Source organism: Mustela putorius, unplaced genomic scaffold (genome assembly GCF_011764305.1).
Source record: "Mustela putorius furo isolate JIRA1106 unplaced genomic scaffold, ASM1176430v1.1 tig00003853_pilon_pilon_pilon, whole genome shotgun sequence".
Classification (NCBI taxonomy): Eukaryota; Metazoa; Chordata; class Mammalia; order Carnivora; family Mustelidae; genus Mustela; species Mustela putorius.
In genome coordinates, this window is record NW_025422005.1 from 77,987,870 (window position 1) to 78,006,498 (window position 18,629).

General features: G+C 35.3%; 1 protein-coding gene across 6 annotated transcripts in view; it reads left to right on the forward strand.

Moving 5' to 3' along the window:
* RPAP2 (RNA polymerase II associated protein 2) overlaps positions 1-18,629 on the forward strand; it is an 83,262-nt gene that overhangs the window by 12,388 nt on the left and 52,245 nt on the right. For all 6 annotated transcript variants that reach the window (XR_006601820.1, XR_006601821.1, XM_045064849.1 and 3 more), the window contains 2 exons: positions 12,019-12,054; positions 14,094-15,030. Coding sequence is in view for 4 of the 6 variants with exons in the window: in XM_045064849.1 (XP_044920784.1) it covers positions 12,019-12,054; positions 14,094-15,030 (973 nt within the window). In the remaining 2 variants the exon portion in view is untranslated. The remainder of the gene's footprint in view (positions 1-12,018; positions 12,055-14,093; positions 15,031-18,629) is intronic.

The following is an 18,629-nucleotide window of genomic DNA, read 5'->3' on the forward strand; positions in this document are numbered from 1 at the left end:
ATCCTATTAATATAATAATCCTAGAGCAAGAATGTTAAAGTTTTCCAGTAGATAAAACTAGATCTCAGGATCCAACTGAACTGACTTTGTTGTTAGAAAACTGTATGTACTAAAAAAAAAAAAAAAAAACAAACCTGTGTACTAAAGTCACTAATTTACTCAGTCTTTATTAAAAATAAGTACAGTATTTTATAAATTTAAAGAAATCCAATATAGGGGCCCCTGGGTGGCTCAGTGGGTTAAAGCCTCTGCCTTCGGCTCAGGTCATGATCCCAGGGTCCTGGGATCGAGCCCCACATCGGGCTCTCTGCTCAGCAGGGAGCCTGCTTCCTCCTCTCTTTGCTTCTCTGTTTACTTGTGATCTCTGTCTGTCAAATAAATAAATAAAATCTTTAAAAAAATTCAATATAATTTTAAGCAAAAACGTATATGAACATAACTAGAGTTTTGCCTCTTGGGAAATGCTTAAACATTTACAATATTTTAGTTGCTGAATTTGAGAGAAAATTTATTTTTGGGGGGCAAATGCCATAATAGAGAAAAGGTAACAAAAACTGTTGCATAATTGAACCGTATTATCCAATTTCAAAAGGCTTAAAAGAAATAATGTCCCAAATAATATATGTTTCATAGAGAATATTGCAACACAAGGCATGTGGTAAAAGAATATCAATGCTATATAAGCTTAATGACATAAATGTAATGAGACCCAAGTTAATTAAAGATCTTTGCCTTAAAAAAAGCTTATTAAAGTCTTATCTGATGTACAAGGTAATATGAAACCACTGTAGTTTAAACTAGAATCATTTGTGCTAAGGGACAGTCTCTTTGTTGGCTGACACCTTTGCCTGCAGATCCTGCTGTGTGGTTTAGAATACGTCAAGGGATGCCTGGGTGGCTTAGTTGGTTAAGCATCTGACTCTTGATTTCGACTTAGTTCTTATCTTAGGGTTGTGAGATTGAGCACTGAGCCGAGTTGTGTTGGGCTCTGCACTCAGCATGGAGTCTACTTAAGGTCCTCTCCCTTTCCCCCTCCCTCAGCACCCCCCGCCCCCGCCTTGTTCACTCTCTCTCTCTGAAAAAAAAAGAGATTTTGTAAAATATACCACCATATAGCCTTTGTTAAGTGAATTACACACAATGAAGACTAAATTGTTCACTATTTCTCCACCAGCCTGACTTTTTTATTTGGAGGATAAAGGATTATGGCATCATCCAAGGTGACTGGGAACCTAAGAGCACCTTATTTACTATCACTTGTTTTTCTTTTTAAGATTATATTTATTTATTTGAGAGAGAGAGCATGAGAAGGGGAGGGTCAGAGGGAGAAGCAGACTCCCTGCCAAGCAGGGAGCCCAATGCAGGACTTGATCCCAGGACTCCAGGATCATGACCTGAGCCAAAAGCAGTCAATGAACCAACTGAGCCACCCAGGCGCCTACTTTTTTTTCTTTCTTAACATTTCTTTCAGCAGAGCTGCTCATTGCCTCCTTAGTCTTATGACAGCTACGTATTCTGTTCCTCAGCTATTAAAACCAACGTGTCCTTAAGTTATCCTTAATGTTGTTTCCAGTGATATCTTTTCTACTTGTTAAATTTAGCCCATCCTCATATCTGCTTTAAAATCATTTACCAAACCAGCCTTTCTGTCATCTTTATATTCTTCAGATATAATTATTGGTACTTCCTTCAGCTAATTTAAAACAGTTCTTCCCTCTTTTTTCCTAAAATCTTATTCTGTGTTCAAAATGCCCACCTTTTCGCAGAATATGAAACTCTGTCACTTTATATTTGTGGTTCTTGAAATTCTACTTTATATCCCCTTCCCTACCTCACTAAAAATGAAAGATGAAAATGGCCTTGGTTTCCTTAATCTAAACAAATCAACTTAGTTTATATTCAGTGTGTATAGTACGTGCTTAGTATATGACAATCTACCCACACCTGTACGAGCACACACACACTTATGAAACCCAATTTGTGAATCTATGAGACTGACGCACTGCCTACTACACTACGGAGGCACCTCATATCTGTGAATTTAAATGGAAATGTTAATGGGATGGCGCAACAAGTACACAAGTGAAAAAAATTGTGTTTATTCTAATGGGGACAAGTACTGGGGAACCTTCAAATGCTTTTGAACAAATTTGATCTGACATTGATGTACAAGATGAATTGGGGAAGAAAAAATCATAATTAAAGAGCTGAAAAGGGGGCGCCTGGGTGGTTCAGTGGGTTAAGGCTCTGCCTTCAGCTGAGGTCATGGTCCTGGGGCAGGGTCCTGGGACCCAGCCTCTCTGCTCAGCAGGGAGCCTGCTTCCCCCCTCTCTCTCTGCCTGCCTCTCTGCCTACTTGTGATCTCTCTCTGTTAAATAAATAAAAATCTGAAAAAAAAAAAAAAAAGAGCTGAAAGGCCCTTAGAGACAGTTTAACCCAACATCTTTATCAAACGAGCTCAGAAAGATTAAACGTATTTATTTCTTAAACTAATGATAGGGTCTGAACAATGCTAAGAATACACTGACTGGAAGTAACCTGTGAGTAATCTATAAATAGACAGTTGTCACAATGTACATAGTGTAACTGTAGCCCTTATTTATGTATGATACTTGTCAGTACATAGCCATATTAGTAGCTTTTATATCTGCATGCATAATTTATAAATTCTTATGGGCAAGCAGTATGTCAGTTTATTTCATGAATCCACTAGAGGTCACTGTGTCTTCAGAGAATGTTTGATATTTTTAAGTGTTCTAATGATAAGAATTCTAGAATTCAGTGTTCTTTTCAAAAGCCTTTCTAGCTGTTGCACATCTAAGCTCTATGGAAACGTGATTTTTTAAGAAAGTCTGTTCATAAACTGTATGGGGTATAATATTCAGATCCTTTCTTCTTTAAAGGGAAAAAAATTGTTCCTTTTAAATGGCAGCATTTATTTTTATTTTTATTAGCTGAAACTGTCATCATAAATTATATCACCATCATAATTAAATCACAATGTAATTATATTTATTATTTTATTAATAATAATTATTAAATAATAATAAATTTTTAGATTTTTAAAAATTAAGAGCAAATTTTTAAATCCAAAGAATTGAATATTGCAATGACTTCCAAAATTTTTTACCGTGAGTATATTTTACAATATGATCCAATGCATACATATAACTGAAACAAAGTTTTATGAAATGACATTTATCCTTACAACACAAAAAGCCTTTGATATTTTCTACTCTGTTGCTTTTTTATTTTTTTTTTTAAGATTTTATTTATTTATTTGACAGACAGAGATTACAAGTAGGCAGAGAGGCAGGCAGAGAGAACGGGAAGCAGGCTCCCCGCTGAGCAGAGAGCTGGATGTGGGGCTTGATCCCAGAACCCTGGAATCATGACCTGAGCCGAAGGCAGAGGCTTTAATCCACTGAGCCACCCAGGCGCCCCTACTCTGTTGCTTTTTTAAAATGCTGGTGGTAACCCACTTAATTGGTTGATTTTGATCCACAGTGGGTTTTTGTTTGTTTGTTTGTTTGTTTGTTTAAAGATTTTATTTATTTATTTGACAGACAGAGATCACAAGCAGGCAGTGAGGCAGGCAGAGAGAGAGGAAGGGAAGCAGGCTCCCCACTTGAGCAGAGAGCCCGATGCGGGCCTCTTTCCCAGGACTATGACCCGAGCCAAAGGCAGAGGCTTTAACCCACTGAGCCACCCAAGCACCCCCTGATCCACAGTTTTAAGAGTACTATTTTGTTATATCTAGTTTAGGTTTTTAGTTGTGTTACTGTTAGAAAGTCTGTGATCAACACTAAGCCTCAGTTTCCTCATTTGCAAAGTAGAAAGTAGCATTTAATCTCTTAGTTCCCTTTAATTCTAACCTTTTCCAGTTCTGAGTCAGTCACTGCTGCTGTAGTGAAAGTTTGCCAGATAGGAAATATCTTACTTATAAAAGTGATGAAAATTAGAACTATCAGCATAAGACTAGGGAAAGTTATACTATCTTTAGGGAAATCTGTTTCATTTAAGAATTTAGAATAAAACTTACTGACTTAAATAATTTGAACTCCTCAGTCTGTAAAGATGAAGGTTGTTAAAGTATTGGATCAAAATTTTTCAATTATGAAGAAAAACAGGAGTATTTTATAGAGTGTCCAGAACAAATTTTGAAGTTGATATCTTCAGGGACACTGCGATCTTGCACACTATTTGGAAATAGAATTTTGAATTTAACTCAGTATAGTTATATTGCTTATATTGCTTATATATTGCTTATATTGCTGTGAAAGCTAATATAAATTTCCTTAGCAGATACCAAATACTGAAATCTTTAGTGTCTCTTAACATCTCTAAGATATTATTTTATATTATAGAAAGCTCACTACCTCATTGGTAGATATATATAGGAAGATTTAAGAAAGATTTAGACAAATTCATGAATTTTAGCTTCATATTTCTGTTGAGGCTTTGGAGTCAGAAGGGGCCTTAGAGATTTTCTACTTTCTCATTTTTATTATCAAGGTATGAAAAAAATATCTGGAGTATAGCTTTAATGTCATGGAGAACAGCAGTGCTTCTCACAAAATGTCTCCTGATGCCGTGTCAGAGACAGAACATTGACCTAGATGGGCTGGGTCATGATGCAGTATGATACTTCTCATGTTGTGAGTTAGAAATTTTTCACCCACTTGGTGGCCAGAAACAGACCACATACACTTGTGTTCCTCTGAGACAGCATGCTCATTTAGTCATATAGTTACACTTAGAAATCCTGTTTTGTTTGACTGTAGGCTCTGACAGGTTTTAGAAGTTTCTTTGTAACCTAAAAAATCAGAAGTTAAAACTAAGAAGAAAGGACAAACATTGAGAATCAAATTATGGTTTAAAAGATAAAATTAGGGTGAATGGTTAATGCTGACAGAGCTAAAAGCGCCATCATGTGGCCCAGAGTAGGGGATTTTTCACACATGCTTCTTGGCAATAAACAGTATAATCTCAGAGGTGCGGAAGCCAAAAACCTCTGCAGAACAACTTCTATAACCTCTTCCTGAACAGCCACTTCTGTTGCTTGGTATACAGAATAAAAACTTTCTGAAAGAGGTTTTAACATGTCTCAGATTATATTTGGAAAATTTCCACCACAGAGGGCAGTTGTAGCCTGCTACTTCTGTTGGTTCATGTTTAATAAACATATTCTGACTGGCATGAACATATACATCTATATGCATACATTCACAGGTTTTTTGGCACACGTAATTTCTAATTTTAGATTTCTTTTTGCTAGTTACAGTTAATCACCTAATTTATACTTCAGTAAAAATAATACAAAGTATTTATGAAGAACCAGTTTGAATGTACTCTTTAACAAGATTATTTTTGTTTCTTAAGTTCAGCTTATGTGAGTTAGATTGAGAATTATCTCTGGATAAACTTTGGAAGGGAATGAAAGGTACACAGAGTAAAAAGAGAGATGACACTTTTTTAAGAAAAAGCTTTTGAATTTCATTCATCTAGGGATAAAAAAGAAAGCAACATGGCGCCTCATTCTTTCTAAAGCTCTGTAGCAAAACAAATTGAAGTTTTACACTGAACCTTTCTTTTAATACCTCTTTAAACTCAAGTCTAATTTACTTTAGTGTCATGTATCATTCTCCATTTTATAGACTGGGAATCAGGGAGATGATTAAGGCTACTCATCGAGTATCTAGAAACTATGTTCCATATAGTTCCCTTTACCTGAAGTCATAAAAAGTGAAACAAAGGAGAGGAAAATAGTAGCTTGTGAAGTATATTGAGTTCCTATGAGAGAGGTTAGGCAAAGGTGTACCCTCACAACTTTGAGTCTTTTTTCTGAATTCAATTAGGGGTAGCATGTTGTAGAAAGACCTTGGACTTTGAAAAACCCAAATTCGAATCCTAGATTTACTAGTTAATTAGTTAACCTCTCAAAGCTTCAGATTCCTCATTTTTATAAATAAAGTCGTAAGTTATGTGGGGATTAATGAAGTAATGTAAAAATCAGTTAGCAGAAAATATGGGAAGATGAAAAAGCCCTGGGGATGGATGGTGGTGATAGTTGTACAATAGTATGTATGTACTTAATGCCACTGAACTGTAACTAAATGGTTTAAATGGCAAATTTTTTGTAATGTGTATTATACCACAAAGAACCCTATCTACCTTATGGTAGGCACTTAGTATATTCTCATTTTCCCTTTGCCTTTAGAGATTTTCTTTTAATTCTTAGTGTTTTTCCTCAAAAGATGTCATTGTATAGCTGGATATTTCTCATAAAACTATCTTGAATTATATTCATGATTTAGAATGGTTACATTTTTATTACCCCTTCATTCAGCCATTAGACCTATTCTTATGGGCTATTCTGCCTCCAAGATCTTGAAATAAGAGCTTCCCGTTTCTCACCACAGCCTCTATCTCATCTACAGCTATCACTCTTGAGTGTGCTTTGTGACCTCATTTTGACCTCCTGTCTCTACCTTAGCTCTGTTCCAGGTTGGCCAAACCCTCATTAAATTAGCTTTCTTGGGCACTGCGGTCAGCAGTTACAGTATTGTCCTTTCAAACAATCCCAGATTCTTTTTCCCTTAACCTTTTACCATGCCTGCTTTCCCAAGCTTCACTCGTTCTTTTTTCTGTGCTTTATTGGATAAAGTTCTCACATGCTTAAATAAGCTGTCTCCTTTGGCACTTCAGTGCTTTAGATAAGCTGTCTCATTTAATTCAGTCTTTAGAAGATCCCTGGGAAATATTGTTACCCATTTCATGGGTGATGGAACTGAGGCTCACAGAGATGTCGTGACTCACTCAGGAACACTTGGCTCATATATACAGATTTGGAAGTTAAACCCAGATCTGTCTGGTACCAATGCCTGCTGTCTCTTCATTCCTCTGGCCCGATTCCAGTTTATTCTATGTAGTCTCACTTGTATGCTCCCATGGTTGTTTTGTTTGTTTCTTATTGGCTATCTGATACATTCAGAACTTCTCTTCTTAAACTTTGAACCCAATCCCCAACTCACAGTAGATAATTTGACCTACTGCTTAACTGAAAGGATTGAGTGCATTAGGCAGAATCTCCTTCAGCACTATTATCTTCTTACGCTCTCTCATTTCTCTGCCTCATTGCTAATACAGTACTTTCTCTGTTACTGATTCTTTTCTCACCGAGGCTTGCTTCACGATTTATTCCTGTTCTATTCCTCTTTCAAACTCTCCTTTCATACTGATTATTTTTCTTCTACTTTAAAAAGGGTGGTGGGAGAGATACTGAAAAATATCCATTAGATTTAGCATTTCTGTGGTAATTGGTGGTCTTAGCAAGAGCCTTATCAGTATAGGAATGCATACAGATTCCAGGAGGCAGAAGGTCGATGACTGAATAGGAGATGTGGGATTGAAAACCAGTGCAGACCTTAAAGAAAGCTTAAAATGAAAAATGGAGGGGGGCTAAATGATCGAAGGAAGGGTTTGCATTTTGTAAAGTTAGATTTAAGTATGAGAACACCCTAAAAGGAAAGAAAAAAAAGAGAGAGGTTTATGGAGTAAAACATCAGATCCACAGATTAGCTTTTATAATACAAACTGTATCAAATCTTTATAAACCCAACTGAATCCAAGGCTTTTCATTTGCTCAACAAGAAATTTTTATTTCTTCTTTAATTTCTTATAGCAGCTCATGTGTATTTCATCATACTTGTCACATAGTCTCTTGAATTATATGATGCAAAATACAGTTAAGAACCCTGCTGTCTTGGTTTGATTCATGGCTTTATTATTACCTCTGTGTGATTTTGCACTAATTGCTGATTCTTTAGTACTCAAATCTTTTATCTGTAATGTGAGGATAGTAGTAGTAACTACTCCTTCTTATGAGGATTAACTTTGTAAAGCTCTTAGAACAGCCATTTTCCTCCTACTTAATTGTAACATCCTTAAGAAGAGGAATCTATTCTTTTATAAAAATTTTTTTAAATATTTTATTTATTTATTTGACAGACAGAGATCACAAGTAGGCAGAGAGGCAGGCAGAGAGAGAGGAGGAAGCAGGCTCCCTGCTGAGCAAAGAGCCCAATGCAGGACTCAATCCCAGGACCCTGGGATCATGACCTGAGCCGAAGGCAGAGGCGTCCCTATTCTTTATATTACTTAGTATGCCCAGCATAATTTATACATATATTAGTTCAGAATTTTATATTTGAAGGAATGATGGAATATACTCTGCTTTTGCAGGTTAGCTATTGAGTATAAGAATTCCAGTTGAGAATCACTGGCTACACATACTTTCTTCCCTGTAGTGATACTCAGATCCCAGTGTAGGACCAAATGCCAGACAGCTGCAAGGTACTGAACCTTGACAATTTTAGCCCAGAACACTTGGGTGGGGATGTGGGATAGGAAAAATGAGAGAACTACAAGTGGAAGTGGGAGGGTGTAGTCAACAGGCAATAAAACTCTCTGTTGTGAAAGTTGGCATATTATTTTGGCCAAAAATGCTCTTAATGGGAGTTATAAATAATGCCTGGAGCAGTCAAGGCTAGTCACCATCCAAGCAGTGTCCTTTGCTTTGAGGAAGACCACACTGAGATAACTTCTATGACTAGAGTTTTAGTGAGTGGGAAGAAGTAGGGTAAACAGGATAATTTGGATGATTGGGAAAGGTTAGCCTCAATTGGCTAAGGGACTAAGGAAGAAACAAAAATAGATTACATTTTTACTCTCAGGCAGCTCACTGCCCATTACCTTGTTTTGCCCTTCCTTCTAAATTTTTCATTGTTGGTCTTGGGGAATTCCTGAACTGCAGGGGAATTCAATAGAGCAGGGATGGCAAATACTGATTTCATCCCTTATGCCTTCTGATGGGAGGTACTGAGAAGGAATTTAATAGGAAAGAGTGCCTTGATCTAGTAGTGCCTCCCATAACATAAGGAGAAGATTGGTGAGAGAGCCCATTCCCTTTAGTGCCTCTGGTGCTTAAGGCTGACCAAAGAAGACTGGATTATCTAGATAATATTATATGGTTGATGTTGTTAGGTTTAATTATATAGAAAAATACTTGCAACTCTGACATTTTTTGATTGGCAGCCTTTCAGGGTTCAAATGACCTCTGGTTCCATCTGTCCATTTAATTTGACTTTTTAAAATTGCAACCCTATTTTGTCCTTTAAATGGGATTAATATTCAATGCCTTATCTTCTCTTTCATGTACACCTACTTTCTTACATTTACTTTTTTTTCTATTAATAGACTTTATTCTTTAGAGCAATTGTAGCTTCATAGCAAAATGGAGAGGAAAGTACATATACCCCATACCCCATTCATGGGGTACATATACCTCCCCCATTACCAGCATCCCCCACCAAAATTGTACATTTGTTTCCAATAATGAGCCTATAGTGACACATCATTGTCACCCAAAGCCCATGGTTTACATTAGGGTTCACCCAAAGCTTTGTCTATTCTGTGGCTGGACAAATATATAACAACTTGTATCCAGCATTACAGTATCATACAGAGTAGTTTTATAGTCCTAGAAATCCTATGTGCTCCACTTATTCATCTCCCACCCCCCTCATAACCCCTGATCTTTTTACTATCTCCAAAATTTTATCTTTCACAGAATGTGATATAGTTGGAATTACATAGTATGTAGCCTTTTCAGGCTGGCTTATTTCACTCATTAATATGGATTTAAGTTCTTCCATGTCTTTTCCTAGCTTAATGATAGCTCATTTCTTATTAGTGCTTAATAGTATTCTCTTCTCTAAATTTACTACAGTTTATTTAACCATTTACCTACTGAAGAACATCTTGGTTGCTTCTGCATTTTGACAGATATGGATAGAGCTGCAGTAAACATCCATGTGCAGGCTTTTGTGTGGACATAAGTTTTTACCTCCTTTGGATAAATACTGAGGAGCAAGAGTTCTAGACTGTATGGTTGGTTAGATTATGTTTAGTTTTGAAAGAAATCACCAAACTGAATTTCACAATGACTGTACCATTTTGCATTCCCACTGTCAATGAATGAGAATTCTCCTGCTCCCAAGTGCTCACCACCATGTGATGTTGTCAGTGTTCTGGATTTTAGCTATTCTAATAAATGTGTAGTGGTATCTCATTATTGTTTTAATTTGTATTTTGGTGATGCTGTATGATGTACGGCATTTTTTCATATGCTTATTTGCCATCCTTGTATCTTCTTTGGTGAGCTGTTAAAATCTTTGACTCATTTTTATTGAGTTGTTTTCTTATTCTTGAGTTTTAACAGTTATTTCATATTTTGGATAATAGTCTTTTGCAAGTATTTTCTCCTAATCTATGGTTTTCTTTTTATTCTCAAATCTTTCACAAAGCAGAAATTTTTGATTAAATGAAACCTGGCTTATCAATTTTTTCTTTCATGGATTGTGTTTTTGGTGTCCTATGTAAAAAGTCATCTACATGTTCTCGGGTTATCTTGTAGAAGTTTTATAGTTTTGTGTTTTATATTTAGGTTTGTGATTTGTTTTGAGTTAGTTTTTGTGTCAGAAGGATGTCTGGTCTTTGTCTTGATTCACTTTTTTGTATATGCCCACTTTTTCTAATACCATTTGTTGAAAAGATGGTCTTCTTTGTATTGCTTTCACTTCTTTGTCAAAGATAATTGACTGTAATCATGTGGGTTTCTTTCTGGGTTGTCTGTTCTGTTCCAGTAATCGATTAGTCTTTTTCTTTGGTAGTCCTCCACCACCACACTATCTTGATTACTATAACTTCAAGTATGTCTTGAAGTCAGGTAATGTCAGTCTTCCAACTTTGCTCTTCCCCTTCAATACTGTTAGCTATTTAGGGTCTTTTGCCTCCCCTATATCTTTAGACTCAATTTGGTGAGACCCCCAAAATAACTTGCTGGGATTTTGATTGGGATTGCACTGTATCTGTAGATCAAGTTGAGAAGAACTGACAGTATTGAGTCTTTCTGTCGATGAACATGGAATAGCACTCCTTTTTTTTTCTTCTTTGTGTATTTACTTTTATTTAATCTGTTTTGTAATTTTTAGAAGGCACTTTTTCTGAGTCACTTCAGAATTGCTTTACAGAGTTTTCCTGTCTTCTTAGATTTACTGTTTTATTTGTTCCTTTTTATGTTGGCTTTCTAAGAACTTTTTCTTCCCCTTTTTAAATATCCATGATATCCAGCCAAATATGATTTCTGGTATTGCATAGCAAAATTGTTCCTAGAATTAAAGTAAATCACATTATATACATGGTTCACATCTGTACTGTAATACAACTGCTTTCTCAGAAATGAGAATAAAAATTGACTATAAAGAGGAAATAGAAGAGTATTATAGTACATAATCTCTGCCCTCAAGGAGCTTGTAGTTTAGTTAAGAAACCACACTAAAGGGCACCTGGGTGGCTCAGTGGGTTTAGCCTCTGCCTTCGGCTCAGGTCATGATCTCAGGGTCCTGGGATCGAGTTCCGCATCGCGCGCTCTGCTTGGCAGGGAGCTTGCTTCCTCCTCTCTCTCTCTCTGCTTGCCTCTCTGCCTGCTTGGTCTCTCTCTGTCAAATAAATAAATAAATCTTAAAAAAAAAAAAAAAAAGAAAGAAAATAACCACACTAAAGCATATGAAAATTAAGACATGTAGATAAGAATTCTAGTGTTAAGTCATAGAGGAATACCTGATTAGTAGGTATTAACTGAGTGGATAATACTGACTCTGGAATTTACAGAAGGAAGTGAGTTACTTTAGTCAGGTTATTCAGGGAAAATTTTACTGGGCTCATGGAAATTGAACTTACTCCTAAGATATGAATAAATTTTGGAAAAGAAAGAGATTAATCCAGATTTCTTACAGATGAGTTCCATAATATTTCGTCCTTCAAATTTTTCTTAAAAAAACTTAAAATGAACTATTTCCTTTTAGATATATTTTCTATCCAATGTAGTTATAACAAACACTCAAATGTTTGACATATCAGTTACTTTCAATTTTCTATTGCTGTGTTTTGTCACAGGCATCCTGATTTTCAGCTGCTACAGGAAGGACAAAGGTATGGTTGAATCAGTATTGCTTACCTTCTATGTATTCTTGTTAATAGAAACATTAAGAGTAAACCAGGTGATATGAGCTCTTAGACTTCCTGTGTTGATACATTATGTAAGTGCCCATTTTAGCCTACACAAAGAAATATTTGCCTTGTACAGCTTTTTCTTTTGTGATAATAAGATGCTATGTTTGATCTGTATGATTTATTGTACAGCTGTTCCTACCAAGGCAGTCTAATTGAACCTGTTGAAATATGACACAAACAGAGCTTCCATCTGAGATACTGTGCTTCTTTGTCAAGTAGATTATACCAATTACATTTGTTGAAAGGTTTTTATAACCTTATTTTATAGGATTTTGAAACTTAATATATCATTTGTTATTTGGAAGAGTCTCTAAAGCATTAATAGAAATTCCAAGTTTTGATATTTTCTAAACTCTCTTTGTGGTGGTGTTTGCCCAACTATAACCATGTCTTAAAAGACATTTTTTTTTTTTTAACTTTTATCAGGATAAATTTTCCTGGTTATTAGTTGCTACCTTAGCACATGGAATTGAGCACATGTGAGAGATAGTTATTGATAAATATTTTAAATTATGGCTTTAAAATAATATAGAAAAATATAATTACCTTAAATTTCTAAAAAGAAAGTATAAAACCTGAAAGTCAAAGTGTTCTAATTTTTTTGAAATTATACTTCAGATGCAAGAGATAATCCCATGGCTATATATAGGCTAGCTTCTAACTAAAAAAGTGATATCTAATACTGAATAGACTTGTCATTTTTTTCTTTATTCCCATCCACAACCTTATTTTCAACTCTGTTTTTCTTTTTCTTTTTCTTTATACTTTTACCTGGCACACTTCTTTATTACTATTGCATTATTTTATTTCATCTTATTCTTTAATCATTTAAAAAAATTAGTAGCACCTTTAGGGAGCAATTTTAGGTTTATAGAAAAATTGCCTGAAAAGTAGAAAATTCCCATATACTCTTTTTTTCCCCATATATTCTTTTACCACCCAATGCCCCCCCCACCCAGAATCCTTATCCTAATCTTTTAAAGTTTTGATATGTGCATTTCCTTGAAAGTACCTGCTTATCTATCATTGCATATCTCAAGTTTGTATAGATACAGCTTCTCTTTTCCTTCTTTCACAATTCTTAATCTTTTTAAAGCCTATTTGAAAATTGAAGGAACATAATCAAAGGGAAAACTATTTTTTATTGTTAGCCTTCTGTTGTAACTCTGAGTTTTCAAACATATCTTTCATCAGTAAATGTTAATTTGCTGACTTTATTTTCTGCTATGACTTTCTAGTGTTTTTTGTTCTATCTATGAAATTGTATAACTATCAACCAAAATTGGAAAATGTTTAAATATGTCTTTTTAGCCTGTTATCTTTCAAAATCTAAGCAGAGTTTCTGTAATACATTTTTTTGACAAAGCGAGAGTAAAGTTTTTAAAAGAAAACCTTTTTTTCAAAAGGATATATGAGGGACGCCTGGGTGGCTCAGAGGGTTAAAGCCTCTGCCTTCAGCTCAGGTCATGATCCCAGGGTCCTGGGATTGTGTCCCACATTGGGATCTCTGCTCAACAGGGAGCCTGCTTCCCCCCGCCCCCTGCCTGTCTCTCTGCCTACTTGTGATCTCTGTCAAATAAATGAATAAAATCTTAAAAAAGGACATATTAAATATTTACAGAAATATAACAGGCAAAAATCAACATAATTCATTAGGATGGAATTATCAAAGCTTTTTTCTTTTTGCTGTACTCTTAACACTTTTTAAGTAATGGGGGAAAAGATGGAAAGAAGATGATGGAATTATATCAAATAAGGTATAGAGAAATAATAGATTTATAGTAGTCTTTGGAAATGTGTATATATGTATGTGTATTGTATGTGTATACATATATATGCCTATAAATAAGGCTTTGCCTAGGGAATACAAATTTTTACCTTAAAAGTTACAAAATATAAATGCTGTGGCACATTTTGCTTTTCCATTATAGTTAATGTTTTTTTTTTTCCTTCTACAGTGGCCATTCTGGAAAGGAAGTACAGTTATGCACTAAGACCATTAAAACATCAGATATTGACAATCCTGGCCATTCTGAGATGCATTATGAATCTAGTGCTTCTAGCTCTCATAGTGATAGTAGCAGTGATAATGAGCAAGACTTTGTTTCCACCATTCTACCAGGAAACAGACCAAATGCAACAGGTATAAGTCCACAGCTGCCCAAAAAAAGCATAATGAAAAAGAAAGCTGGTCAGAAAGCTAACTCCAAATGTGAAGACAAAGAAGAGACAGTAATAGCTGTCACTGAGCAGCTAGGCAATTGCAGATTAGATAGTCATGGGAAAGCTGCTGCTTGTGAACTTCCTTTACAGCAAGTAAGTACTCAGATTTCTTCAAATAGTCCTTTGCAAGAAAAATTAGAAGCTACAGAAAATTCTGAAAATAAATACAATAGTTCAAAAATAACTCTAGTAGGCATAAGTAAGAAAAGTGCTGAGCATTTTAAGAGAAAATTTGCCAAATCAAACCAAGTTTCTAGGTCACCCTCTAGGCTGGTACAGATGTGTCCCGAAGTTGCAAAGACAAACTTACTTAAAGTCCTGAAAGAGACTTTGACTGAATGGAAGACAGAAGAAACTTTGAGGTTTTTGTATGGCCAAAATTATGCTTCTTTGTGTCTGAAACTCTCTTCATCCCCTCTGGCTAAAGAAGAAGAATTTGATGAAGATGACATATGCTCTGACTCAGATAAACATTCTCCTGCCTTGCAGGAATCTCAGAACAGCTTGGATGAGTCTTTACCTTTTAGGGCCTCAGAAACAGCCATTAAACCACTGCCAAGTTATGAGAACTTGAAGAAAGAAACTGAAACATTAAATCTGAGAATAAGGGAGTTTTATAGAGGACGATATGTTTTGAGTGAAGAAACTACCAAATCACAAGACTCTGAAGAGGTATGTCTTAACAATGATTTAGTTTTCTGTGCTGCTAGCATATGGGACACTCACCATAACAAATCTTGAAACAGTAACATTAAAGAAATAATTGTTAAATTTTCAGGTTTGTTTAGTTTATCATTTTTTTTATTTAAAGTGCCATCTCCAGAGGCACCTGGGTGGCTCAGTCCCTTAAGTGCATGCCCTTGGCTCAGGTTGTGATTTCAGGGTCTTGGGATCAAGTCCCACATCCAGCTCCCTGCTTGGTGGAGAATCTGCTTGAGATTATCTCTCTGCTTCTGCCTCCCTACCCCCACCACTTGTGTGCTCTTTCTCTCCCTCTCATAAATAAATATAAACTTTTTTTTTTAATGTCATCTCCAGTATTGGCATTACAATTTTCCAAATAAGTTGACATTTGCACCTAGGAAATTTCATAAATGTGTAGTATTTTTCTCTAATATAGGAGTAGCCTAGAATTGTGGGATAAAGCTTTCTTTAAAACCTAGTTCTTTGTAAACTCTCTAGGGAGGTTCCCCCCCCACCACCAACAGATATTCTTTGTATTCTTATATTCTTTCAAATCTCTACATGGAGCATGTATCTTTGTATTTCATTTCCAATGGGTCTGTACATAGTGGAGTAGATTTACTAGTTGAATGGTAAAATATTTATCTGTATAGTATTTGGCCAACATGCCCATTCACAACAATATCAATGAAAATAATATAGGAAAGGAGACGTATTGGGAAATAACAGACATAAGAGAAAATGGAAGGAACACATCAGACCTAGATTTTCATATCTGCTCTCTCATTTACTAGCTATATGAAAAATTGGTCTCTTAAATTTGAGTGTTCATCTGTAAATGGGACTATATATAAATAGCTTTCCTTTTTCAGTTGTTAAGAATTTAAAAGTAATGTATGTATGTATCACAGTGCCTCATATACAATTAGTACTCAGTAAATAATAATTATCTGTAGGGATTAAATGTATGTTGCTGAGATTAAGGGGGAGGGATTTTCTCAGCATTTCTCCTACCCATTTTTATGTTCAGGTATAGCTTAAGAAATGAAGTTATTTGGCTTGAAGAGGAGGGGGCAGTAACCTTGTTTTTCTGACAACTTTTGCTATTAAAGATTTCTGAGTAAATGTGGCTCTAAATTTAAGAACACATTTGGAGATTTAGAAAGAGAGTAGAAGTACAGTAAAAATTTAGAAATTTTCTACTTCTACAGAATGCTCCCTAGCCCAGTTCTATTATTTTAAATCACTTCAATTGTATCATTATACAATATTTATAAGTTTTATAGTAAGCTTGGAGAAACCCTTTATCTGTCATTCAGCTGCATAAAGCTACATTAATGTATCATTTATTTTATCATTTTTGTGCTATAAGCCTTAAACAGAAAAAATTACTTAAGAAAGAAAATTGACTATTCCTCTGTTGTATAATATTTTAAAACTTTTTCATTGAAGTATAATGCAAATAGTAAGTGTGCCGTTTATTAATTATCACAAAGGAACACAGCCTTATAATCATTACTCAGGCCAAGAAATTTGAGTAAAACAAAAGCCCCACTATGTCTTCTCCTAATTATTACCTCTTTCCAAAATGAGTAACTATTGTAATAACATGGATTCACTTTGCCAGTTTTGAACTGTAGTAAATTCACATAGTATATGTTCTTTGGTTTCCTGTTTATTTCATGCAATGTTAGTTCATGAGTCATTTTTTGTGTTGTTCCATGTGGCTATAGTTCATTCTTTTATTGCTGCATAGTATCTCATAGAAATAGGCCACAATTTATTCATGTTAATGAGCATTTAGGCTTTTCCAGTTTAGGGCTGTAGTGTTATGAACTTTATAATTTATGTCTCTCTTCTAAGGTATGTGTATTTCTGTTGGGTGTGTATCTAGGACTTGAACTTTTGGGTCATAGTGTATGTGTATATGCAGCTATACTGGATGATGCCAGTTTTCCAAAATAGTTTTGCCAGTTTTTAGTCTACTACAGCTATATGAGAATTTCCAAGATCCACATTCTTTTTTTTTTTTTTTTAAAGATTTTATTTATTTATTTGACAGACAGAGATCACAAGTAGGCAGAGAGGCAGGCAGAGAGAGGAGGAAGCAGGCTCCCTGCTGAGCAGATAGCCCTATGTGGGGCTCGATCCCAGAACTCTGGGATCATGACTTGAGCCGAAGGCAGAGGCTTAACCCACTGAGCCACCCAGGCGCCCCATGATCCACATTCTTGATCAGTACTTGACATTGTTAATTCTCACATTTCAGTGGTACTGTTTTTTTATTATAATACATTTCTCTAATGATTAATGAGTTGAGCAAGGTTTTATTTGCTTTTTGACCATTTGGAATGTCTTGTGTCTTTTCAAGTCTTTTCCCCATTTATCTGTTGGAATATCTAAGTATTTTTTCTTACCGATTTTGAAGAAATTCTTTATTCAGGATTCAAACCCAATTTTAGTTAATGTGTTTTGCAAATAACATCTCTACTCTGAGACTTGCCTTTTCACTCGCATTATTGATAACCTGAGTCCAACTTATTCATTGTTCCCTTTAGTGACTTCTTTAGAAACCTTTGCTTAGCCCAGGTTACTTCATCTTCTAGACTGTTTTTCCTTTCATCCTAGAATTGATTTTTATGATGAGCTGTATGGGTCAGATTTCATTATTTTCCTTTGGAGAAATGTGTGCATATTAAAGTTTAAGAAACACTATTGATTGGGGAAAGGTGGGGAGAGGTGTTGCTCATTCTGTTAGTTACTAAGAGAAGTGGGAGAGATAGGTCAAAAATCTTTCCCCATTGGGGCGCCTGGGTGGCTCAGTGGGTTAAAGCCTCTGCCTTCAGCTCAGGTCATGATCCCAGGGTCCTGGGCTCAAGCCCCGCATGGGCTCTCTGCTTAGCAGGGAGCCTGCTTCCCTTCCTCTCTCTCTCTGCCTGCCTTTCTGCCTACTTGTGATCTCTGTCTGTCAAATAAATAAATAAATAAAATCTTTAAAAAAAAAATCTTTCATCATAATTATGGATCATTTCTACTTTTGGTTTAGTAAATTTTACTTTTAATATTTGAGACCATGTTATATGGTATTAAAAAAAAAGATTGTTATGTCTTCCTAGTAAATTGAACCTCTGTATTATGAGTGACCTTTCTCTACATTGGTAAGTTTTTTTTTTCTTACAGTCTGTTTTGCTAGCATTAGCATTCTTTTATTAGTATTTTCAGGACTGCCTTTTTTTACTTAGGCTGGTAATTGTTTTTATGTGGAGAAATTTGTTTACATTCAGTGTCGATATATTTGGGTTTGTGCCATCTCACTCATTGCTTTCTGCTTGTCTCATCCATTCTATGTTCCTCTTTCTCTCCTTTCCTGATTTTGTTGAATTAAATAGTACTATTTCATGGTTTACCCTCTATTAGCTTGCTTTTTATACTTTATTTTACTAATCAGAAGTGGTTACTCTAAAGATTAAAATCTGAATTGACTGAATTATTATAAAAGTCCAATATAAGTTAATTTTTTGCTTTCTAGATAGTACCTTAGAAACTGTAATTCTGTTTACCCTTTCTGGGCTTAGGTGTTCTTGTTG